The sequence below is a fragment of the Dendropsophus ebraccatus genome, chromosome 9 (assembly GCF_027789765.1).
Source record: "Dendropsophus ebraccatus isolate aDenEbr1 chromosome 9, aDenEbr1.pat, whole genome shotgun sequence".
NCBI lineage: Eukaryota > Metazoa > Chordata > Amphibia > Anura > Hylidae > Dendropsophus > Dendropsophus ebraccatus.
In genome coordinates, this window is record NC_091462.1 from 52621322 (window position 1) to 52647223 (window position 25902).

Consider the following 25902-nt stretch of genomic DNA (forward strand, 5'->3'; position numbering starts at 1 on the left):
CACCTGTCACGTGCCGACCACGGTCTCCGATCCACAGCAGTGATGTCTTCTTCGGGCGGACGGCGGATCTTCTCGAGTGCCGGCCGCCCTCTGCAGTGTCATCCGAAGCTCAGCCGCGATTGGCTGAGCATAACTGTGCTCAGCCAATCGCAGCTGATGACGTGGCCGCGTCATCAGCCGCTCAGCCGCGATTGGCTGAGCTCAGTTATGCTCAGCCAATCGCGGCTGAGCTTCGGATGACACTGCAGAGGGCGGCCGGCACTCTGGAAGATCCGCCGGCCGCCCGAAGAAGACGTCACTGCTGAGGATCGGAAACCGTGGTCGGCACGTGACAGGTAATGTATAGCGCACCATACTTCCGGGTACACAGGTGGGGGTAGTGGGACACGGGGAGGGGGCCATTCACAGACATAACATACATTACAAAGTTGTATAACTTTGTAATGTGTGATATTCTGTGAATAATTTTTTTTGCACCGGACAACCCCTTTAAGCATGTTGAATATCTTCCTTTTTAAGGAAATAAACTGCCAGAGCAATCTGACAGTGGCTTTCTACAGAACGCATTCACACTCAGCTGGGCTGGTCATGTGCAGTTTAGCTTTAAATCTTTAACTGGAATGTGTCAGAACATAACTTACTGTTTAAATTATGGGGTTTTTTTTATTTTAAACATTTTTAAAGGGGTTGTCCGGCGAAAAAAATTATTCACAGAATAACACACATTAAAAAGTTATACAACTTTGTAATGTATGTTATGTCTGTGAATGGCCCCCTTCCCCGTGTTTCCCCCCACCCACGCTAGACCCGGAAGTGTGGTGCATTATACTCACCGCATGTCGTGTCGTCCACGGTCTCCGATCGTCAGCAGTGACGTCTTCTTCGTAAGTTCGGCGGATCTTCCCGAGTGCCGGCCGCCCTCTGCAGCGTCATCCGAAGCTCAGCCGCGATTGGCTGAGCATAACTGTGCTCAGCCAATCGCGGCTGAGCAGCTGATGACGTGGCCGCGTCATCAGCCGCTCAGCCGCGATTGGCTGAGCACAGTTATGCTCAGCCAATCGCGGCTGAGCGGCTGATGACGCGGCCACGTCATCAGCTGCTCAGCCGCGATTGGCTGAGCACAGTTATGCTCAGCCAATCGCGGCTGAGCTTCGGATGACGCTGCAGAGGGCGGCCAGCACTCGGGAAGATCCGCTGGCCTCCCGAAGAAGACGTCACTGCTGAGGATCGGAGACCGTGGTCGGCACGTGACAGGTAATGTATAGCGCACCACACTTCCGGGTACACGGGTGGGGGTGGTGGGACACGGGGAAGGGGGCCATTCACAGACATAACATACATTACAAAGTTGTATAACTTTGTAATGTGTGTTATTCTGTGAATAATTTTTTTCGCCGGACAACCCCTTTAAATTTAGTGATTTTTTTTTAATTTTCAATTTTTCTTTCATATATATATATATATATATATATATATATATATATTTATTATAACATTATATTATATAAATAATCCTAAAATCTCGCAGTTTTCATTCTCAACTCTACAGCTAAAACTAAGTCGAGACTTCCTGTTGTATCTGTAGTGATAAGAGGAGGCTGCTGTAAAGTGATCTGTACAGCATTACAGCGACATGTGACACCTGTAGATAGATAGCATCAATACAAGACAATAGCAGCTCCATGTAGAATAAACTATTTACAGAGTACGCTCCGTGATGTTTCACAATCATCTCAAGGGGACACGCTCTGTCTATTGTCGTCTAGGTCTATGAGAATGGCTGTAAAGCAGGTGACTAAATGCTGTTAAAAGCTGAGCTGTTTCATGTACAAAAACTGGAAAAAAAATAGTCAGAAAATAGAAACAGATTAGGAAAAGAAGAATTTTCAGTATATGACTGTAATCAGTAAAAGAACACCTGGGCAATACATGCCCACACAGGCCCTTATGGTGCTTTTAGGGTATAAACCCACACATTGTATACGCAGCGTATTTACTGCTGCGATACGCAGCAAACACGCAGCAAATACGCAGCAGATTAGATCTAAATAATGGTACTTTTACACAGTGCGATAATTCGCCCGATCGCACGATTAACAATTTTGAATGAACAATGTTTTTTTTATAACGATCAGCGTTTAGACGGAACGATACATCGTACGGAAAATTCGCTATGCGATCGTTTTGCGATCCTTTAAGCCTATCTCACACATAGGGGAAATCGTTGAGAGAATGTTTACACTGAACAATCTGCGAATTTTTTGCGAACGATCTACGATGATTTGTGAACATGTTGAAAGATCAAAATGAACGATTTTTTACTCGTCGTTTGATCGTTCGCTGCGTTTACACGTACGATTATCGGTCGAATTTGACAGTTATCGTGCAAAAACGAACGATCAATCATCCCGTGTAAAAGTACCATAACTGAACACAGCATCAAATCAAAACCATCAAATCTGCTGAGTATTTGTTGCGTATACGGTGTGTGGGTTTGTACCCTTACACGGAGTGATAATTCGCCTGATTGCACAATTAACGATTTTAAATGAACTGTTTTTTATAACGATCAGCATTTAGACGGAACAATACATCGTACGGAAAAATCGTTTTGCGATCGCTTCAGCCTCACACATAGGTGATATCGGTGAACGACTGTTTAGACGGAACGATCTGCGAATTTTTTGCGAACAACGAACGACAATTTAAGAACATGTTGAAAGATCAAAACGAACAATTTCTCGCTCGTCGCTTGTTCGTTCGCAGCATTTACACGGACGATTATCGTTCGAATCCGATCGTTATTGCGCAAATTTGAACAATAATCGTTCTGTCTAAAAGCACCATTAGGCTGGGGCTACATGGGAATTGTAGTTGTGCAGCAGCTGGAGGGCACTGTGGCAGATGTATAAGATGAATGGAGACTCTCCCCCCCTCCAGTGACACCACCACAGGCAGCAGGATAGTCTCAGCCACAGCCATTCATTACAGTCACATTCACGTCAATGGCATCTCAGCCCTAGCACAGCGCACTGTCCCCATCCCGGACAGCGATACTAGCTGCCAATAACAGCAAGGCTCAGCGCCGCCATACATCTATAGTGACTGCGGCTACATGGCAATGTTACATATGCGCCACCTATCACTCAGCACCGCCATATTAGAAGACGGCTAAACAATAAGCTAATGAGGCAGGGCGCCGCTCCGCCACCCTCCCCGGGTCACCACACCGCTCCACCGGAGCACAAGCCCGCTCCCTGCCCAGCACACAGCTCTATAAGGGGGGAGGGGTGGGACCCAGCCACCAAAGGACAGAAAATTCAAAACGAGTCTACTCAACCTCGTCTTGGCTTTCACAGGCACCACCATGGAGACCAGGACACCCGCGCATGCGTACACCGACACAAGCGTGCCCTCCTTAGGCCTTCGCGGCTTCCGTAGGACCCGTGGAACGCAACTGGGTACTTAGGAAGCGTTCCGGAAATTGAGCTGGAACGCACCGGAGAACGATTCGTATTTAAAACTGACATTGCAGATAATTCTGACTTCAAAATCTGTCCAAAAATAAAGACGTAAAATGATTATTTAAGCTAAAATAATTATATTTATTGTGTCTATGAGCATAGGCAGCATGTAAAGAGAAGGAAGATGCCTATATTTATTGTAGATGTAATTGTAGTATAAGCAGAGTAGAAGCATGTACTGTGGAAAACCACTGCTGCGTACACACGGAATAAGTGGTTGGTTTATGTGAGCACTGCCCCTTTAAGGGCAGACCGGATGAATGGATCGGCTGATCGGCGCTCGGCTAGCCGGCCTGCTGTGTGTAACACGTGGTCAGTGTGCGCCGGCTGCTGAGCCTGTGGGAGCGTGCTGTGTAGTGTCCGCAGTGTCCGCCATGGCGCAGCTCCAGGCACGGTTCTTCACCAGGAATAAGAGGTGAGTACGGTGTGTGAGCTATACTGTATACTGATCGGGCCCGATCCTGCTCCCCGGTACAGTGTGCAGCCGCCATATAGTCTGGTGCTCCCTGTTATCAGCCAGAGCCTCTGTATACTGATCGGGCCCGATCCTGCTCCCCGGTACAGTGTGCAGCCGCCATATAGTCTGGTGCTCCCTGTTATCAGCCACTTAGGGAGAGCTGACTGTTGTGTCGCCCAATGTGATTGAATCTAGAAAAATCTTTGCCCCAATGATCCTTTATATCACAAGTGTCCAGGTCTGTTACCAGCCCATCCCCCTACCCATGTGTGACAATGGTTGCTGCTCTCATTACAGCCTTCAGATCCTTCCCTGGAGGCATAATCATGTCCTGGGTGCAGATGGCATGGGTGGCAGCTGTAATATGCAGCCGCCATGATGCTGCAGTGGCAGGGATCTGAGGTGTAATATACAGCCATCATGGTGCTGCAGTGGCAGGGATCTGAGGTGTAATATACAGCCGCCATGGTGCGGCAGTGGCAGGGATCTGAGGTGTAATATACAGCCATCATGGTGCTGCAGTGGCAGGGATCTGAGGTGTAATATACAGCCGCCATGGTGCTGCAGTGGCAGGGATCTGAGGTGTAATATACAGCCACCATGATGCTGCAGTGGCAGGGATCTGAGGTGTAACATACAGCCATCATGGTGCTGCAGTGGCAGGGATCTGAGGTGTAATATACAGCCGCCATGGTGCTGCAGTGGCAGGGATCTGAGGTGTAATATACAGCCGCCATGATGCTGCAGTGGCAGGGATCTGAGGTGTAATATACAGCCGCCATGATGCTGCAGTGGCAGGGATCTGAGGTGTAATATACAGCCGCCATGATGCTGCAGTGGCAGGGATCTGAGGTGTAATATACAGCCGCCATGATGCTGCAGTGGTAGGGATCTGAGGTGTAATATACAGCTGCCATGGTGCTGCAGTGGTAGGGATCTGAGGTGTAATATACAGCCATCATGGTGCTGCAGTGGCAGGGATCTGAGGTGTAATATACAGCCGCCATGGTGCTGCAGTGGCAGGGATCTGAGGTGTAATATACAGCCGCCATGGTGCTGCAGTTGCAGGGATCTGAGGTGTAATATACAGCTGCCATGATGCTGCAGTGGCAGGGATCTGAGGTGTAATATACAGCCGCCATGGTGCTGCAGTGGCAGGGATCTGAGGTGTAATATACAGCCGCCATGGTGCTGCAGTGGCAAGGATCTGAGGTGTAATATACAGCCGCCATGGTGCTGCAGTTGCAGGGATCTGAGGTGTAATATACAGCCGCCATGATGCTGCAGTGGCAGGGATCTGAGGTGTAATATACAGCCGCCATGGTGCTGCAGTGGCAGGGATCTGAGGTGTAATATACAGCCGCCATGGTGCTGCAGTGGCAAGGATCTGAGGTGTAATATACAGCCGCCATGGTGCTGCAGTTGCAGGGATCTGAGGTGTAATATACAGCCGCCATGATGCTGCAGTGGCAGGGATCTGAGGTGTAATATACAGCCGCCATGGTGCTGCAGTAGCAGGGATCTGAGGTGTAATATAAAGCTTCTAGTATCCTAATGGGGACAAAGAGAGATAAAGAAGTTCATTGCAGACACTGTGCAGCAGTGCAAGGGGTTACATCTTGTCCTGTGGACATGAATTGGAAAGCATGGGATACAGTGTGGCGAGTACAAGTCTGGCTGTGGAGGATGTTGGAAGTAGAATTCCATTGGTTGATCTAATATTGACGGTGTATCCTTACAAAATGCTGGATAATTCCTTTAAAGGGAACCTGTCACCCCCCGTGCCGGGGTGACAGGCTCCCGACCCCCCGTTAGAGCCCCCTATACTCACGTGGTCCCGCTTCTGGAGATGGTCGGGTCACGGAGACATCGGCGCCCGAAGCCCGGCGCGCGCGCTCCTCAGATGAGTCCAGCGCTCATAGAGAATGACGGAGCACTGGACTCTCCTGTCATTCTCTATGAGCGTTGGACTCATCTGAGGAGCTCGCGCTTCGGGCGCCGATATCTCCGTGACCCGACCATCTTCAGAAGCGGGACCCGGCGGGATCACGTGAGTATAGGGGGCTCTAACGGGGGGTCAGGAGCCTGTCACAGGTCCTCTTTAAAGTTATTTTTCCAAAATAGATACACCAGAGTAATCAGAGAATGCCATAAATATTTGTGCTGGGAATACCCCTTTAAAAGGTGCCTGTCACTGTGCGGCCACACTCCACAGCTCAGTGTGAGGAGACGCAGCTTACGTTGGGGGATTGGGCTTAGCCAGATTTGGGAAGGGGGAGATAAAAAAGCTAATAAATATACCCCCTTTCATTGCTACTGTGTTGGCGCGGTGCCCAGCACTTTCTGCATTTGGGGTCAGCACGTGGCATTGTCTGCTCAGCCAGTCAGTGACTGAGGTGGGACACCCTGATGCTTGTGGCTTAGGTAGCAAGGAGGTGATGACAGGTTCCATGCTATTATATTTGCAGTGAGGTAGGACATATAAGAACAGGTAGGACAATCATTCAGTGACATGTCACCTTTCATTTCAGGTATGAGATCGATGATGTTCCCTTTTCCATTCCGGCTCCATCTGAAATTACAGATCTCAGCAATATCATCAACAAGGTGCTCGAAACCAAGAACGGTATGTCTGGGCAGTGGGCTACTTATGTTGTGTATTAAAAGGGTTCAGGACTTTAAAGGGGTTGTCCGGCGATAAAAAATTATTCACAGAATAACACACATTACAAAGTTATACAACTTTGTAATGTATGTTATGTCTGTGAATGGCCCCTTTCCCCGTGTTTCCCCCCACCCACGCTAGACCCGGAAGTGTGGTGCATTATACTCACCGCATGTCGTGTCGTCCACGGTCTCCGATCGTCAGCAGTGACGTCTTCTTCGTGAGTCCGGCGGATCTTCCCGAGTGCCGGCAACCCTCTGCAGCGTCATCTGAAGCTCAGCCGCGATTGGCTGAGCATAACTGTGCTCAGCCAATCGCGGCTGAGCGGCTGATGACGCGGCCACGTCATCAGCTGCTCAGCCGCGATTGGCTGAGCACAGTTATGCTCAGCCAATCGCGGCTGAGCTTCGGATGACGCTGCAGAGGGCGGCCGGCACTCGGGAAGATCCGCCGGACTCACGAAGAAGACGTCACTGCTGACGATCGGAGACCGTGGTCGGCACGTGAGAGGTAATGTATAGCGCACCACACTTCCGGGTACACGGGTGGGGGTGGTGGGACACGGGGAAGGGGGCCATTCACAGACATAACATACATTACAAAGTTGTATAACTTTGTAATGTGTGTTATTCTGTGAATAATTTTTTATCGCCGGACAACCTATGTGCACATTGATGAATCAGCACTGATTTCCCCACTGAAAATTCAGCTCGAAAAATATAGTGCAGAGCCAAATTCCATTGAGTTCAATGGAATTTGCACTGTGCAGTTCACACAGTGGAATTTTCTGCCAAAATTCACATGTCAATTCTTAGGGCAGAATCCATGGCGGAATCCCATCAAAATAAATTGAGCAGTGAGTTTCTGCTCTAGAATTTTTTTTTATTGCAGAAATTCAGGGAGGAATTGGAAAAATGAATGAATTTGATTAAATGAAAAATGAATTAGCATGGAATTCCACCAGCACGGAAAACATTCTGCGCTGATTCCTCGGTGTGAACTGGCTCTTAGGGTATGTGCACACTGAGGAATAGGTGAGGAGTTGGGAGCAGAATCTGCTCTTAAAGCGACTCTGTAACCACAATCTGTCCCCCCCCCAAACCACTTGTACCTTCGGATAGCTGCTTTTAATCCAAGATCTGTCCTGGGGTCCGTTCGGCAGGGGATGCAGTTATTGTCATAAAAATAACTTTTAATCCGGCAGCGCTGTGTCTAACGCCCGGGGCTTACATTTGTGTATGCATTAGGCTGGCTATGCTCAACATTTACTGCTGTCTGAGCTTTGCACAGGTATATTAACGATCCAGCCCATGTTCATTATACAAACAGGTGGGGAATAGGGAGCAATCTGCCTGGAGTATTCCTAAAGATGAGGAGGGCGGGGAGGAGGGACAGAGGGGTGGTGCCAGCCTAATGCATATACAAATGTAAGCCCTGGCCGTTAGACACAGCGCTGCTGGGTTAAAAGTTATTTTTATGACAATAACTGCATCACCTGCCGAACGGACCCCAGGACAGATCTTGGATTAAAAGCAGCTATCCGAAGGTACAAGTGGTTTGGAGGGGTCAGATTGTGGGTACAGAGTCACTTTAATTTCAGCTTGATTTTTCTTACATAAAATATGAACAGAGCAATGTCCCATTGTGTTCAATGGGATTTTCGCTCTGTTGTTTACACGGCAGAATTTTCTGCCGTGAATTCCGCTAGAGGAATCCTACAGAAGTCAATACGGCTTGCATTCTGCTCAAATATCGCTCCTATTCTGCCAGTGCTGAAGAGGCAAAGAAATTCAAGCAGAATACTTTCCTGTTCAATTCCTCACTTATTCCTCCGTGTGTACATACCCTCCAGGGTAAGAACTTCGACCATGTTTTCGGCATAATCAAGTTGCAAATCATTTCTTAGTTGTACAAAAAAGTGCAGCTTTTGGCTGATTTACGCCACACTCACCACTTGTGACAAGTGGGCAAAGTGGGGTGGAAAAGAACATGGCCACAGCCTGCCAGACTTTCTATGATTTGCACCTGTGACCTTGCTCAAAAAGCCTGAGCGGTCATAGGTGTCTGTGTACAGTACAGGGCCAGAGCCTCTTGATATTGGATTTTAACTGCCTGATCCTTTTTACCCTTGGGGAGGTAAGCCACAACTGGAGCTTTCTGGCAGTGGCTTTCTACCCCTCCATTAGGACACATGCACACACTGACAGGCCTGTGTGTGGATGGAGGAATCGGGAAACAAAGCTGTCTGTCATCTTCATCTCCCTCACCAATCTATTTGCTAAGTTCTTAGGGGTATTACGGATGCCTCTGTATTGTTCTGTATTTTTCTCAATTATAATAGATTTTCACAAAGAAAAGGTAAATGTCAGCCGAACAAATGTTTTTACAAGTATCCAACACTTGCAGCACTCAGTAGCTGAGTATCTTTGACCCAGTTTCTTCATGACGTGTGTGTATATGTATGTGTGTGTGTATGTATATGTATATATAAATATATATGCGCCACTTCTATTTTCTTCTCTGCAGATGAACACTCTCACGTGGAGTTTGACTTCCTGGTCAGGAGCCAGTTCCTTCGGCTGCCGCTTATTAAACACATGGAAATGGAAGGCATATCAACTGTAGGTGATCCCGCTTTATTTATACCTGGCTGACATCTATAGGGGGGTTTGGCGTATGGAGAAGATGTATGACATGTTTGATCCCCCTGGTGCACTTGGCTGATCATCACATGACCTGGACATATGTTGATATATATCATGTACTGGGGCAGCATGAAGACTTTTTGTAGTAATGCGTTTATATTATTATTAGCACATAAGGTTGCATTTGTTCAGACCATACTGAGGTATCTGCTATACAGGAGTCTTGTGGATTTCTCAAGCGTTCAGAGAATAACTCCTTTATTGCTTTCTAAGTTTGGTGTCATGAAGAGCCCTATCCTCTGTATAAATGAATACTCCCCTGAATGATATTATAATATTCGGTAGGGTTATTTTGGTGACTTACAAACCCTATAGTGACAGAAGTTTTGGAATAATTACATCAGTTCAATAATATAAATGTTTATTGTATATAAATTTGATATTGTCTCCCTATTGGTATTTATAGGAAGAAGTGGTTGAAATTGAATATGTTGAGAAGATTACAGCCCCCCAACCCGAAGAATGCATGCTTCATGATGACTGGGTCAGCTCCATAGCTGGAAGTGAAGAATGGTGCGGCAAGCTCCGTTTTGGTTGACGTCTTTACTTTGCCATCTTCTTTGTCACCTAATAATTAATCTGCAGCTTTTTTTTTACATTTTGTGCTTAGGACTTTAACTGGTTCTTATGACAAAACATGTAGAATCTGGTCTGTGGAGGGGAAGCCACTGATGACTATTGCTGGCCATACTGAAGTTGTCAAAGATGTTGCCTGGGTGAAGAAAGGTAACTATCATATTTCCTTCTATTTTCTGCCTGTAATCATAGAACTTTTACACTTAGATTTATGTACATGTAAGCTGGTAATGCACCTTAGAATGAGGAAAGAGAGGCAGGACCTCTACCTTTTAAGCATAATATAAAAGGTTCAGGAGGAAAGTTTTTTTAGTAATAAAAAAAAAAAAACACTTAACACACACAAGAACAAGGGGACACAATCTGAGGTTAGTTCGGGGTAAATCAGGAGAACCAAGAGAAACAAACTTCCAGCAGGTGTGGTTGGTAAATCCACAGTAGCTGAATGTACACCTGCTTGGGATAAACATATTATTTCCCTTTTCTGTCTTAGAAAGCTTCAGTATGAGGGCAGACTAGATGGACCTAGGGGTCTTTTTAACAATTATGATGTTCGTGAACTGTTCTTCTCCCTAGACAGCCTGTCCTGTTTGCTGCTGAGTGCATCAATGGACCAGACTATTCTTCTTTGGGAGTGGAATGCTGAGAAGAATAAAGTAAAGGCTCTTCATTGTTGCAGAGGACATGCTGGCAGTGTGGACTCTATAGCTGTGGATGGCTCAGGGAGTAAAGTGAGTCATTATATTGATTCTTTTCATGTAGCAATGATTTGTTGTAAATGCAAAGAACTTAAAGGAGTATTCTGATGTCAGGTAAAAACATGTAATGCTGCAGAAGCACTTGGCATCATTTACCTTTGTGTTCCAGTTGTAACCCCATTTATTTTGTGTGTCTGTAATTCTCTCCCTTACCGTGTCCTGTTACAACTTCCCTGTTAAAGCGACTCTGTACCCACAATCTGCCCCCCCCCCCTCTAAACCACTTGTACCTTCGGATAGCTGCTTTTAATACAAGATCTGTCCTGGGGTCCTTTCGGCAGGTGATGCAGTTATTGTCCTAAAAGATACTTTTAAACTTGTAGCCCCATGCCAAACAGGAGTATCTGTGCCCTAACTTTGCACCGTCCCTCCTCCCCACCCTCTTCATCATTAGGAATGCCACTGAAACATTTTCTCCATGCTGAACATTGCACAGGTCCTTAACAATCCAGCCCATATGCCGGGCTGACACAGGTGGGGAATAGGAGACAATCTGCCTGGAGCATTCCTAATGATGAGGAGGGTGGGGAGGAGGGACGGAGAGGTTGTGCAAAGTCAGATCACAGATACTCCCGTTTGGCACGGACTTCAAGTTTAAAAGTATTTTTTTAGGACAATAACTGCATCACCTGCCGAACGGACCCCAGGACAGATCTTTGATTAAAAGCAGCTATCAGACGGTACAAGTGGTTTGGGGAGGACAGATTGTGGGTACAGAGTCGCTTTAAGCGCTACTACAACTCCCAGAATGTATTTTCCCTGAGCTCTTCTTCACAGCCCTCCCACCCTGCCTACTCGCCTCCCACAGCACTCCTGTCAGTTCCCTACCGAGAGCTGCTGCATTCCTCCTCACAGCAAAAGCTGATGTATCATCCCCTGTCTGCCTTTGGCATGATGTAAACACACCTTCTTCCCTAAATGTCCCAATAAAAATATTTATGTGTATAAAAGGGAGTTGGTGATGTAGCCTGGAAGGGCTGGTCAGAATTAATGACATCACTCGGGGGATGGGCTAGAACTCAGACAAGATCCAGCCAAGTCCTGTAAGACCGCAGAAGATATGTTGAGCTGGGGAGCTTGAGACAATACCACACTGTGTAGTTCATTCTATTTGAATATCCTGTCAGGGGTGAATTGCGCAGAAAGCATGCTGAAGCCAGTACTATTAGTAATAACACTAATAGTAAGTTAAACTAATAGTTTTATTCAAAAATATTTTTTTGGATTTTATTTGCAAATGTGCTTGGGTAATACTAAAAAACCCAGTTGCACTCACCAGTCCTGCTCTCCCACCACCACCTTTCTGACAGAGTCTCGCTCAGCCAGTTACCGGCTGTGGGGGCAGTTAAACAGGATTGGCTGAGCAGATAACTCCGTCAAGACCGAAATGCTGCACAGCAGGACCAAGCTCCATCAGAATGGTGGTGATGGGGAGCAGGACTAACAAGTCTGTCTTTTATATGCAAATGTCCCCAACAACACCTTTAGCCCTTATATGTCTTTATGCTTAATATTTAAGATGATTAAAACAATATTCTTGTCAGTGATTTAACATAACCCTTTGTGTCATTTAGTTTTGCAGTGGATCATGGGACAAGATGCTGAAGATCTGGTCTGCGGGTAAGTCATAAGCACTGGATCATTTATTTGGGTTTTAGCTGTAAATCTATGTTAAAGGGGTTATCCAGCGCTACAAAAACATGGCCACTTTCCCCCTACTGTTCCATTGAAGTAAATGGAGCTTAATTGCAAACTGCACCTGAACTGGAGACAACAATAGGGGGAAAAGTGGCCATGTTTTGTAGCGCTGGATAACTTTAAAGGCACATTATATACTGGAAAGGGACTGGCAATCTGAGAACTGATACTGTGCACTTGTGAAAATAAGATTATTCCACTTCCAAGGCTAGGTTCACAATATTTCTGGTTGGTTTTTACTATGATTTGTGCAAAATACAACAATTGCTGCAATTTTGCCCAAATTGCCAAGAAAAACCGCAATGTGAACACCGCTTCAGAAGAGGCATATAACTAGTATATATCTTGATCCCATAGAGCAGGAAAATCAGCATCCTCATACAAATCTGGGTAGGGAGGAGGGGGATAAGTGATTATTTAGAAAGAATCTGATAGGTAATTATGTCATCCTGTAGTTCACAGGAAGTCAGCTGACCTTTGACATATTAGACACTGATTTTCTGTGGGTCAGCCTGGTGACCACATGACTAATTTACAGTAATGAAATGTATGACTGCAGCTGTTCTGGAATGAAACAGATGGCACTGTTCTACTAGTGATGGTCAATGCACTATATAAGTGGGAAAAAATAGTGCTTTTTTTTTTTTTTTTACAGCAACAAAAAATGATGCCTTTAGGAAGGGATAAAGTGTAAAAAAAAAAAAAATACAAAATACCTAATGGTCAGAACCAGAGTTGTAAAGTTTGTGATATTGCAGTGCCCACAGATGAAGAAGATGAAGTTGAAGACAAATCAAACCGCCCAAGAAAGAAACAGAAAACCGAGCAGCTTGGATTAACCAGAGTAAGTTTACATGAGGCGGAGGCCCAAGCATTGGTTTTCTGAATGATAATATTGAAGCTGATAAACAGTAAAATGTAGTGTGAATACTCAGTGTGGTGCATGCTAAGAACTGGGGACTGGGTATGACAAGTGGAGGCACATAACAAAGCTGCAAGTAAAGATTTACTGAGGATATCCTATCTGATTTTAGACCCCAGTTCTTACTCTCTCTGGACATAATGAAGCCATTTCATCAGTGCTGTGGTCTGATGCAGATGAAGTTTGCAGTGCATCGTGGGATCACACTATCAAAGTGTGGGACGTTGAAGCAGGGGAAGTTAAAACCACTTTGGTAAGATCTGCATAACATCGTACAGTGTTTTTATGCTTTGAAATGACTTGACACGCCGCCGTTATCTTTGCACCGCTGTGCATATTCACAGTTCTTACAGATTCCGGAAAATTATGGCTATTTTCTTTCAGAAACAGCAGCTTTTCAGTCCTTGGTTTGGGTAGGGTGTTGCAGCTCAGTTCCATTGCTGCTTTTGAAAAAAAAAAAAAAAAAAAGTGACTGTTTGTCACTTTTACATATTCCTGGAACACACCATTAAAGTATTGGACACCACAGTGACAGTGAGGAGGCTACTGCTGCATCTACTTGTCATACAGGCAGCACAGGACAGGGAGGAGGCTACAGCTGCATCTACTTGTCATTCAGGCAGCACAGGACAGGACAGGGAGGAGGCTACTGCTGCATCTACTTGTCATACAGACAGCACAGGAGGGGGAGGAGGCTACTGCTGCATCTACTTGTCATTCAGGCAGCACAGGACAGGACAGGGAGGAGGCTACTGCTGCATCTACTTGTCATACAGACAGCACAGGACAGGGAGGAGGATACTGCTGCATCTACTTGTCATACAGACAGGACAGGGAGGAGGCTACTGCTGCATCTACTTGTCATACAGACAGCACAGGACAGGGAGGAGGATACTGCTGCATCTACTTGTCATACAGACAGGACAGGGAGGAGGCTACTGCTGCATCTACTTGTCATACAGGCAGCACAGGAGGGGGAGGAGGCTACTGCTGCATCTACTTGTCATACAGACAGCACAGCACAGGACAGGGAGGAGGCTACTGCTGCATCTACTTGTCATACAGACAGCACAGGACAGGGAGGAGGATACTGCTGCATCTACTTGTCATACAGACAGGACAGGGAGGAGGCTACTGCTGCATCTACTTGTCATACAGGCAGCACAGGAGGGGGAGGAGGCTACTGCTGCATCTACTTGTCATACAGACAGCACAGGACAGGGAGGAGGCTACTGCTGCATCTACTTGTCATACAGACAGCACAGGACAGGGAGGAGGCTACTGCTGCATCTACTTGACATACAGACAGCACAGGACAGGGAGGAGGCTACTGCTGCATCTACTTGTCATACAGGCAGCACAGGACAGGGAGGAGGCTACTGCTGCATCTACTTGTCATACAGACAGGACAGGGAGGAGGCTACTGCTGCATCTACTTGTCATACAGGCAGCACAGGACAGGGAGGAGGCTACTGCTGCATCTACTTGTCATACAGACAGGACAGGGAGGAGGCTACTGCTGCATCTACTTGTCATACAGACAGCACAGGACAGGGAGGAGGCTACTGCTGCATCTACTTGTCATACAGACAGCACAGGACAGGGAGGAGGCTACTGCTGCATCTACTTGTCATACAGGCAGCACAGGACAGGGAGGAGGCTACTGCTGCATCTACTTGTCATACAGACAGCACAGGACAGGGAGGAGGCTACTGCTGCATCTACTTGTCATACAGACAGGACAGGGAGGAGGCTACTGCTGCATCTACTTGTCATACAGACAGGACAGGGAGGAGGCTACTGCTGCATCTACTTGTCATACAGGCAGCACAGGACAGGGAGGAGGCTACTGCTGCATCTACTTGTCATACAGACAGCACAGGACAGGGAGGAGGCTACTGCTGCATCTACTTGTCATACAGGCAGCACAGGACAGGGAGGAGGCTACTGCTGCATCTACTTGTCATACAGGCAGCACAGGACAGGGAGGAGGCTACTGCTGCATCTACTTGTCATACAGGCAGCACAGGACAGGGAGGAGGCTACTGCTGCATCTACTTGTCATACAGGCAGCACAGGACAGGGAGGAGGCTACTGCTGCATCTACTTGTCATACAGACAGCACAGGACAGGGAGGAGGCTACTGCTGCATCTACTTGTCATACAGACAGCACAGGACAGGGAGGAGGCTACTGCTGCTTCTACTTGTCATACAGACAGCACAGGACAGGGAGGAGGCTACTGCTGCATCTACTTGTCATACAGACAGCACAGGACAGGGAGGAGGCTACTGCTGCATCTACTTGTCATACAGACAGGACAGGGAGGAGGCTACTGCTGCATCTACTTGTCATACAGACAGCACAGGACAGGGAGGAGGCTACTGCTGCATCTACTTGTCATACAGGCAGCACAGGACAGGGAGGAGGCTACTGCTGCATCTACTTGTCATACAGGCAGCACAGGACAGGGAGGAGGCTACTGCTGCATCTACTTGTCATACAGACAGCACAGGATGGGGAGGAGGCTACTGCTGCATCTACTTGTCATACAGACAGCACAGGACAGGGAGGAGGCTACTGCTGCATCTACTTGTCATACAGACAGCACAGGACAGGGAGGAGGCTCCTGCTGCATCTACTTGTCATACAGACAGGACAGGGAGGAGGCTACTGCTGCATCTACTTGTCATACAGGCAGCACAGGAGGGGGAGGAGGCTACTGCTGCATCTACTTGTCATACAGACAGCACAGGAGGGGGAGGAGGCTACTGCTGCATCTACTTGTCATACAGACAGCACAGGACAGGGAGGAGGCTACTGCTGCATCTACTTGTCATACAGACAGGACAGGGAGGAGGCTACTGCTGCATCTACTTGTCATACAGACAGCACAGGATGGGGAGGAGGCTACTGCTGCATCTACTTGTCATACAGACAGCACAGGACAGGGAGGAGGCTACTGCTGCATCTACTTGTCATACAGACAGGACAGGGAGGAGGCTACTGCTGCATCTACTTGTCATACAGACAGGACAGGGAGGAGGCTACTGCTGCATCTACTTGTCATACAGACAGGACAGGGAGGAGGCTACTGCTGCATCTACTTGTCATACAGACAGGACAGGGAGGAGGCTACTGCTGCATCTACTTGTCATACAGGCAGCACAGGACAGTGAGGAGGCTACTGCTGCATCTACTTGTCATACAGGCAGCACAGGACAGGGAGGAGGCTACTGCTGCATCTACTTGTCATACAGACAGCACAGGACAGGGAGGAGGCTACTGCTGCATCTACGGGTCATACAGACAGCACAGGACAGGGAGGAGGCTCCTGCTGCATCTACTTGTCATACAGACAGGACAGGGAGGAGGCTACTGCTGCATCTACTTGTCATACAGACAGCACAGGACAGGGAGGAGGCTACTGCTGCATCTACTTGTCATTCAGGCAGCACAGGACAGGGAGGAGGCTACTGCTGCATCTACTTGTCATACAGACAGCACAGGACAGGGAGGAGGCTACTGCTGCATCTACTTGTCATACAGACAGGACAGGGAGGAGGCTACTGCTGCATCTACTTGTCATACAGACAGGACAGGGAGGAGGCTACTGCTGCATCTACTTGTCATACAGACAGCACAGGACAGGGAGGAGAAGGATAATATAAGATAGATGTACAGCAATTGCTTAATAAACCTTTCAGTAACCCCATATATGATAATATATAAATTATAAATAAATATTTGTGTTCCACAGCGCTGGATTATTCCAGATATTGGCTGACCATTGTACAGTGTGATCTCAGACTACGTTTTGAGCCATATCATGCCGGAGAATTTTATATCATGCTGTAGGGTTAAAATAACATCCCCATCTGCTAAGGTGTTTGGTGTGCTTGTATATTGTGTGGTCATCTCATTGGGTTATATATATTGTCAGCTATTATTATATGTCATGCATTCATTCTTTTGTTATCCACCAGACTGGAAGCAAGGTATTTAACTCTATCTCCTACTCGCCACTGTGCAAACGACTGGCATCTGGTAGTACAGACAGACATATCCGCTTATGGGATCCAAGAACTAAAGGTGAGCACTCCTTCCAATGAAATGACAATTAGAGGGGACAGTGACATCTTGTTCTTCTGCTGGCCCAGCATCCCTTGGACTTGTTCCAGCTTGTCTTAATAAACAAAGCTTTTGACGTGTCTCTGGGACATCTGAAAGTTTTGTTAAGGGTACAAACCAACACACCATATACGCAGCAGATATGCAACAAATACGCAGCAGATTTGATGGTTTTGATTTGATGCTGTGTTCAGTTATTTAGATCTAATCTGCTGCGTATTTGTTGCGTATTTGCTGCGTATCGCAGCAGTAAATACGCTGCATATACGGTGTGTGGGTTTATACCCTAAATGGCACTTAAAGGTTCAAGAGATAACAAAATTAAGCAATGTTAATCATTAAGGTAAGAGACATTATGGATTTTGCTTTTCTCGACAGATGGATCCCTGGTTCTGCTCTCCTTAACTTCTCACACAGGCTGGGTAACAACAGTGAAATGGTCACCCACCAATGAGGAGCAACTTGTCTCTGGATCTCTTGATAGGATTGTGAAGCTCTGGGACACCAGGAGGTATGAGTCCATGAAGTCATATCCTATGGTGTAAAGTAGAATTGTCTTAATTTCCCCTAGCAACCAATAAGATTCCACTTTTCATTCCTCACAGGTTCTTTGAAAAATAAAAAGTGGAATCTGGTTGCTAGGGGCAACTAAACCAATTCTACTTTACACCAGTTTGATAAATCCCCCCCATATATCTATACAATTGCTTGTTCACAGTATACCCTTTATACCATGGTATTTAGCAGTGCTGTTCTTTCTGCTCACTTCTCAGTTGTAAAGCTCCTCTTTATGATCTTGCTGCACATGACGATAAAGTTTTAAGTGTGGACTGGACAGAACATGGGGTAAGCACCATAACACGGCACATGCACTTTTCTTTACTTGTTTAGTCTGCTTTTTGAGCCATACCAGGAGTGGATACAATGGAGAGAAGCATCAGTCTTGCTGTCATGTTTTCTTCTTTTTGCATCCACTCCTTGCTTCCAGCCTTAAAGCTGTTATTGCAGAAATCAGTAGTATAAGCGATTTTAAGAAACTCTGTAATAGGTTTCATCAGCCAAAAAAGCCTCCTTCTGTACTCAAGAAGCAATTTCCCAGCCTCCCCCCCTGACTTCTTATCTGTGCATTATCAGGCAAACACGTCTTCATTACAGAGAAGCCAGTGAAGACGGGCTCTGCTCTCTCCATTGTAAGCCTATGAAGGGGGGAGGGGCCGAGGGAGATGAGGGAGCAGGAAGAGGTGACATGAAGGTCAGCTGTTTGTAGACTCTCTGGGCACCTAAAACGCTAAATTCAGGTGTCAGAAAGGTCAGTGCTTATCTATGAACTTACTGAGAGAAGATTGCAGGGTGTTGTGCTGTGCAGAAATCCTCCGTGCTCAGTCACTCCTAACAGCCCCTCCCCTCTCCATAGCCACATAATGGAGACAGAAATCCTGCTTCAATTGATGAGGGGGGGGAGGCTGGGAGATTGCTTTTTCAGTACAGAAGGAAACTCTTTTAGTACATAATAGTACATTACAGAGTTTCTTAAAATCGCTTGTACTACAGATATTTATTGTTTTCAGAAAAATTACCCTGAAATGACAGTTACGCTTTAACCCCTTAAGGACAGAGCCTGAAATGGCCTTAAGGACCGGAGCAAATTTTATGAATTTGACCAGTGTCACTTTATTCATTAATAACTTCGGGATGCTTTTACCTATCCGGCTGATTCTGAGATTGTTTTCTCGTGACATATTGTACTTCACATTTCTTGTAAATTGGAGTCGATACTTATAACGAATCTTTATGAAAAAACCCAAAATAGCGTGAAAAATTGTGAAAAAATGCATTTTTCCAACTTTAAAACTTTTCTGCTTATACAGAAAATGGTTATACCACATAAATTATATATTAAATAGCATTAGCAACATGTCTACTTTATGTTGGCGGCATTTATTAAACTATATTTCATTTTTTTTAGACAATAGGAAGCTTAAAACATTAGCAGCAAATTTCCAAATTTTCAGTAAAATTTCAAAATCAGATATTTTTAGGGAACTGTTCAGGTTTAAAGTGTATTTGAGGGGACTGTGTGTTAGAAAGCCTCACGAAGCACCCCATTTCAGAAACTGCACCCCCTAAACTCTGCAAAAGCACATCCAGAAAGTTTTTTAACCCTTTAGGGGAGTCACAGAAATGAAAGCTAAGTGTGTAAGAAATTTGAAAATTTTAATTTTCTGTGCAGAGATTTTATTGTAATCCAATATTTTTCATAATTATAAACCTATTACCAGAGAAATGCACCCCAATATTGATTGCCCCATTTCTGCAGTTTATAGAAATACCCCATATGTGGCCCTATTGCGCTATTTGACGCAACCACAAGCCTCAGATATAAGGGAGCGCCTAGTGAATTTCAATGGCTCCGTTATTTTTGGTCATTTTTGACTGTACCACTTCAGGTTGGCAGAGGCTCTGGGGTGCCAAAACCTAAAAAACACCCCTAAAGGGACACCATTTAGAAAACTACACCCCTCAAGGAATGTAACAAGGGGTGCGGTGAGCATCTGGACCCCACAGGTGCTTCACAGATTTTCCAAACAATATGGCTTGAAAAAAGACTAAAGTATTTTTTACACTAAAATGTTGTTCTAGCCTTCAATTTTTCATTTTCACAAAGGGATAAAAGGAAAAAAAAAAACACAAAACATGTAGCACAGTTTCTCCCGAGTACGGAAATACCCCACATGTGGACATAAAGTGCCAAGCGGGCGCAGGACGAGCCTCCAAAGGGAAGGAGCGCCAATTGGCTTTTGGAAGCTGGATTTCACTGGAATGGATTTCAAGGGCCATGTCGCATTTACAGAGCCCTCGTGCTGCCAAGACACTGGAAACCCCCCACAAGTGACCCCATTCTGGAAACTACACCCCTCAAGGAATCTAACAAGGGGTGCAGTGAGCATATGGACCCCACTGGTGACGGGCACAAATGTGGAAAAATGTGACGTGAAAGTGAAAATTTTCATTTTTTCACTTTCATGGCACAAATGTGCCCGTCATCCAGGGGTCCATATCCTCACTGCACCCCTTGTTAGATTCCTTGAGGGGTGTAGTTTCCAGAATGGGGTCACTTGTGGGGGGTTTACAGTGTTTTGGCAGCACAAGGGCTCTGTAAATGCGACATGGCGTTCATCATCCATTCTAGCCAAATCCAACCTCTAAAATCCAAATGGCGCTCCTTCCCTTCGGAGGCTTGCCCTGCACCCACATGGCGCTTTATGTCCACATGTGGGGTATTTACGGACTCGGGGGAAATTGCTCTACACATTTTGTGTGTTTTTTTCTCTTTTAACCCCTTGTGAAAATGATAAATTCAAGGCTAGACCAACATTATAGTGTAAAAAATTTAATATTTCATTTTCACGCCACATTGTTCCACATTTGTGCCCGTCACCAGTGGGGTCCATATGCTGACTACACCCCTTGTTACATTCCTTGAGGGGTGTAGTTTCCATAATAGGGTCACTTGTGGGGGGTTTAACTGTCTTGGCAACACAGGGGCCTTTTGAATGCAACATGGCCCCTCGAAATCCATTCCATCCAAATCCAGCCTTCAAAAACCAAATGGCGCACCTTCCCTTTGGAGGCTTACCCTGCACCCGCATGGCGCTTTATGTCCACATGTGGGGTATTTCCGTACTCAGGGGAAATTGCTCTACACATTGTGTTTTTTTTTATCTTTTAACCCCTTGTGAAAATGAAAAAATCAAGACAAGATCAATGATTTAGAGTAAAAATTTTAAAAAAATTACACTAAATGTTGGTCTAGCCTTGATTTTTTTCCATTTCCACAAGGGGTTAAAAAAGAAAATGAACACAAAACGTGTAGGGTAGTTTCCCCTGAGTACGAAAATACCCCACATGTGGACATAATTTGCCATATGGGCACAGGGCAAGTCACCAAAAGGACAGAGCGCCATTTAGAGGCTGGAATGGGGGATGGAGGCCATGTCGCAATTACAAAGCTCCTGTGCTGCCAGAACAGTAGAAACCCCCGACAAGTGACCCCATTCTGGAAACTACACCCCATAAGGAATCTAACAAGGGGTGCAGTGAGCATATGGACCCCACTAGTGATGGGCACATGTGTAGGACATGTGCCGTGAAAATAAAAAATACCATTTTTTTCATTTTCACGTCCCAAATGTGGCCGTCACCAGGGGGCCATATACCCGCTGCCCCACTTGTTAGATTCCTTATGGGGTGTAGTTTCCAGAATGGGGTCACTTGTGGGGGGTTTCTACTGTCCTGGCCGCACAGAGGCTTTGTAATTGCATCATGGCCTCCTCTAATGGGAATGGCAGCCATACCTATTTAGCTGGGGAACAGGGACAATTCTAATTTATTTGGGGGTATTAGGCCAATTATTAGTTTATAAGGTTGGAAAATGACAGGTGTCCATCAAATTCAACCTGTGTTGATCCAGAGGAAGGCAAAAACCCCTCGTGAGGCAGACGACAGTAGCCTCATCACAAGGGAAAAATTCCTTCCCGACTCCATAATGGCAATCAGAATAATCCCTGGATCAACGTGACCCCTGAAATAGGAATAAGGGACAGAATTTAGATAATGTAGAACCCCAATGACGTGTAGTGCGCCTTGGAGCGATCCAGTATGCAGAGGCCGGGGGGATCAGGACAGGTGTCACACTGGAAAATGTTGTCCTTCCTGATCCCCCTGTTACCCCACACTCTGCACTTCTTCTGGGGTCTCCTGTTCTCCAGTGTGGGGGACGTCACCTGGAAAATGTTGTCCTGGTGCGATACGGGGTCCTTCATATCCAGAAGCGCTGGGTCCGCTCCATGGCTGCTAAATATTAGGGCGCTATTACTACTTCTGATATGTTCGGATCGTGCCGCAAGCTACAGTAGCTCGGGCAGCGAGGGACCGGAAGAGGGGGTGCTGGTATAAAAGTTATCCCCGTACAGGTGGTGACCTTTATCCAGCCGTGGGAAGATCAGTTCCCGGACGATCTCCCCACTAACTCCGAGGATGGGGGGGGGAGGGGGCATCTGGCGGCTGGATTCGGGTGTCCCTTCCTTCATACACTCTAAGGGTACGTGCACACTGCGGAATCGCGAAGGATAACCCTTTGTGCATTCCGCAGTTGGCACCCGCCGGCGGACTGATGCAGGCGCACGTCTCCGTCCGTGTCGTAGACTCCATTCTATGCACGGGCGGATTCCGCTCTGCGTCCAACGTGTTGATGGAATGACGGATAATGGAATCCGCCCATGCATAGGATAGAGTCTATGACACAGGCGGAGACGCGCCCCTGCATCAGTCCGCCGGCGGGTGCCAGCTGCGGAATGCACGAAGGGTTATCCTTCGCCATTCCGCAGTGTGCACGTACCCTAAATCTGTAAGTGTACCCTGAGGTACTCTCACAGAGTTTGTAGAATTTCACGCCATACCGTCATCTCTTATTGGGACGGTACTGGCGGAAAAGACGTGTCTGGGGGGCAGCGTACGCTACGCTACTCCCAGACACGTCACTGGATGATGAGGAGGATGAGGATGAATGGAGGAAAGAAGGATCCCCCAATTCATCCTCACTGGCTGTTTCGGTGTCGGAGGCAATAATAATGTATGCGTCCGACACCGAAAACACCCTGGGGGCCATCTTTATATGGGGATTGGTATATGGGGTATGTAGTGGTGTAGTGTAAAACTTTATTCAATGTAGTGTGGTGTAATGTAGTGTTTTTTTTACGTGTTTTTTACAGTAAGTATACAAAAAAAACCTACGCCAAAAATGGTGTTGCTGATGAATGCCGCACTTATGTTCGGCACTTATAAGCAGACCGTGGCAGTAGGATATAAAAAAAAAACACCCTACGCCAAAAAGGAGGAGTTGCTGATTAGCAGCGCACTTTCGTGCGATGCTGATCAACACTCAGCGGCGATAGGGTGCGGAAAATAGAAAAAAAAAAAATTGGGAAAAAAATTTTTTTTTTTTACTACATTCTGAACATCCCTGTAGTGGCTGATACGTGTATTACACTTATCAGCCGCTAGGGGGCAGCAGAGCGCAAGATCCGAAAATAGACGACGCTGGAGCCGGAAAAATACGAAAATAGACGACGCTGGAGCCGGAAAGAGACGATCGGGACTCACGGAAGAAGCCGAAGTCCCAACAAGAGGAAGTGGACGCCGGGAACCCGGAAGACGCCGATCAGGACCCCGGGACAGGTGAGTAATGTACAAATACCTGCTCCGGACCCCTCAGCTACCTAGCTGAGGGGTCCGGAGCAGGTATTTATTACTTGTGGGGACTTTGATCGCCGTTCACGGCGATCGGGACGGTGGTACCGTGACCACCATTACTTTTTACAGTAATGGCGGTCGGTGCCGTCCTCGGACAGCACCGACCGCCATTTTTTTCCGGGTCATCGGGCCACCGATGGCCCGGAAAGGTTCCGATCGCCGCTATGGGCTTATCAGCCAATAGCGGCGATCGTCGGCATGGGGGGGGTTAACAACCCTCCATGCCGACAGGGAGAGATGGCCTGCTATGTATTATAGCAGGCTATCTCCCCCGATCGGGACCCGGCCGGCCGCGGCGCCCGTTTAAAGGGATGACGTACCGGCACGTCATGGGTCCTTAAGTGACAGTGATCCATGACGTGCCGGTACGTCATGGGTCCTTAAGAGGTTAAAGGGGTATTTCAGGGAAAAAAAAACTATTGATAAACAGTAGTTGATCAGCAGGGTGCAATATTTGTATAGTTTGTATTTGAATTAATTTATAGAGTTTCTTCTGCTGTAGAATGATTCCTAATTCCATTTTTTTTCCCGTTCTTTCTACAGCTTATCCTTAGTGGAGGAGCAGACAACAAATTGTATTCCTACAGATACACAGCGCCACCTTCAGATGTTGGTGCATAACAGCATGGACTGAACAGATTTTTGTTGCTGCTGCAAGTACTATTGCAAATGAAGCTGTTTGGTGAACCAGGCCTTTTAAATACTATAGTATATTTGTACAGAAACATAATGTGTATTTGCCTTTTTTTTTATTATATCAGGCCCAGCCTTGAGTTGTCTTGTCACCATTTATCTTCTGTATCTACGGATGCGTTTACACTATGGAATCAAGACGGATCACCCGCTGCTTGCGCACATCTCAACCCATGCCATAGATTCCATTCTATGCACAGACTGATTTGGACGGACGGTGGAATCCGCATGTGCATAGAATGGAGTCTAAAGCATAGGCGGAGATGCGTGTGAGAGGCGAGTTACTTGCTCAGATTCTGTAGTGTGAACGCACCTTAACTGTCTCCCAGTAGTCCAAGATGGGAATAGCAGCAATTATAAAGGATGTAAACGGTGCAATATGATCTGCATTTACAATGGTTGTGCATTAAACTCTCACACTGTAAGCTGGAAAATTCTTATATCTTTATCTATAAAATAGTGTTGGTGCCTTAATCCCACCCTTCTGCTGCAGTACATTACAGTATATTCTTGCTGCCAAAACTGAAGGCTAACTATCCATGCCACAAACTTCTGATGTGTCATAGGGACACGTCTGAAGTCTAGATCGGCAGGGGTCTAGGTGCTGATGCCTCCACTGGCCACGACTAGTGGGCAGAAGCCCTATGCACTGTGCCCATTTGTTTTTCTTGGTGCCGTTTCCTTAGCATGTGATTGTATAGGTCCTGCCCATTTGTTTAGAGTTCTAAAAGAATTGCTGTCTTGTAACCCCCCTGTGCTGAACTAGGTATGGTTTAATACCTAACCACAAGTATACAATGCCCAAAAAGAGAATCCAAGGCAGCAGAATGTAGAAACTATGTAGAACTTTATTGTAAACTCATGTTAAAAAAGATAGGGTATCGTTGTCTTTTTAATGTAAATGTGCAGTAAAGTACTACATGTTGTGTACACTCTGATGCCATGGATTTCCTTATTTTGTTTTGGAAATTAGTGGGAGTCCATGGAGATCGCCCACCAATTTGGCTTTTCAGGATTCTGTGTCTGTATACTAATTTTACTTGTTCTCAGTTTAAGTATCTTTTTTAATCTTTAATTTTGTAAATACAGATTACAGGGTTTTTTTTTTTTGACATTTTACAAATTCTAACAGGACAAAGCTATTGATCTGAGTATACAGGGATTATATAAATATTATGTTACTGATCTTGGAACTTTCTTGGAAATAAATACAAAATCTCGCTAATGTTTGCCTGTCACAAAGTACTCTTTTGCTGATTGAAGTTTGGGTATCCAAAGAGATGACCATGCTGGGGTCGTTACTTTGTGCGATCCATGTTCAGAATGAATTGGGGTCACACATATTACCGACCTGGCGTGGTCATCTCCATGGATATCTGAGCTTCCAGTGGCAGATAGATTGTGTGCCGATCGTCTCCATTGTACCATTTAAGTGCCAAGATTAAAATCTCAGAGCCAGTGT

At 46.2% G+C, this 25902-nt stretch overlaps 2 protein-coding genes across 2 annotated transcripts in view; one reads left to right on the forward strand and one right to left on the reverse strand.

Moving 5' to 3' along the window:
* The window catches only part of CARF (calcium responsive transcription factor), a 35505-nt gene extending 32108 nt beyond the window's left edge, over nt 1-3397 (reverse strand). The window contains exon 1 of the mRNA XM_069985247.1: nt 3341-3397. The gene's annotated coding sequence lies outside the window, so the exon portion shown is untranslated. The remainder of the gene's footprint in view (nt 1-3340) is intronic.
* Nucleotides 3398-3778: 381 nt separating this feature from the next.
* Nucleotides 3779-25665, forward strand: WDR12 (WD repeat domain 12). The gene is made up of 13 exons (XM_069983288.1): nt 3779-3939; nt 6513-6607; nt 9173-9267; nt 9758-9864; nt 9962-10077; nt 10504-10658; nt 12260-12305; nt 13142-13227; nt 13418-13558; nt 17291-17396; nt 17814-17946; nt 18209-18281; nt 24291-25665. The coding sequence occupies exons 1-13, from the start codon at nt 3785-3787 to the stop codon at nt 24366-24368; spliced, it is 1386 nt and encodes a 461-aa protein (XP_069839389.1). The 5' UTR covers nt 3779-3784; the 3' UTR covers nt 24369-25665.
* The last annotated feature ends 237 nt before the right edge of the window (nt 25666-25902 follow it).

Excerpts from the sequence above, each read along its gene's own strand:
- WDR12 (XM_069983288.1), top strand. The coding sequence starts at position 3,785 with ATGGATCGGCTGATCGGCGCTCGGCTAGCCGGCCTGCTGTGTGTAACA. Across the intron at positions 9,865-9,961 it reads ATAGCTGGAAGTGAAGAATG|GACTTTAACTGGTTCTTATG; the intron begins GTGCGGCAAGCT and ends TTTTGTGCTTAG. Across the intron at positions 13,228-13,417 it reads AGCAGCTTGGATTAACCAGA|ACCCCAGTTCTTACTCTCTC; the intron begins GTAAGTTTACAT and ends ATCTGATTTTAG.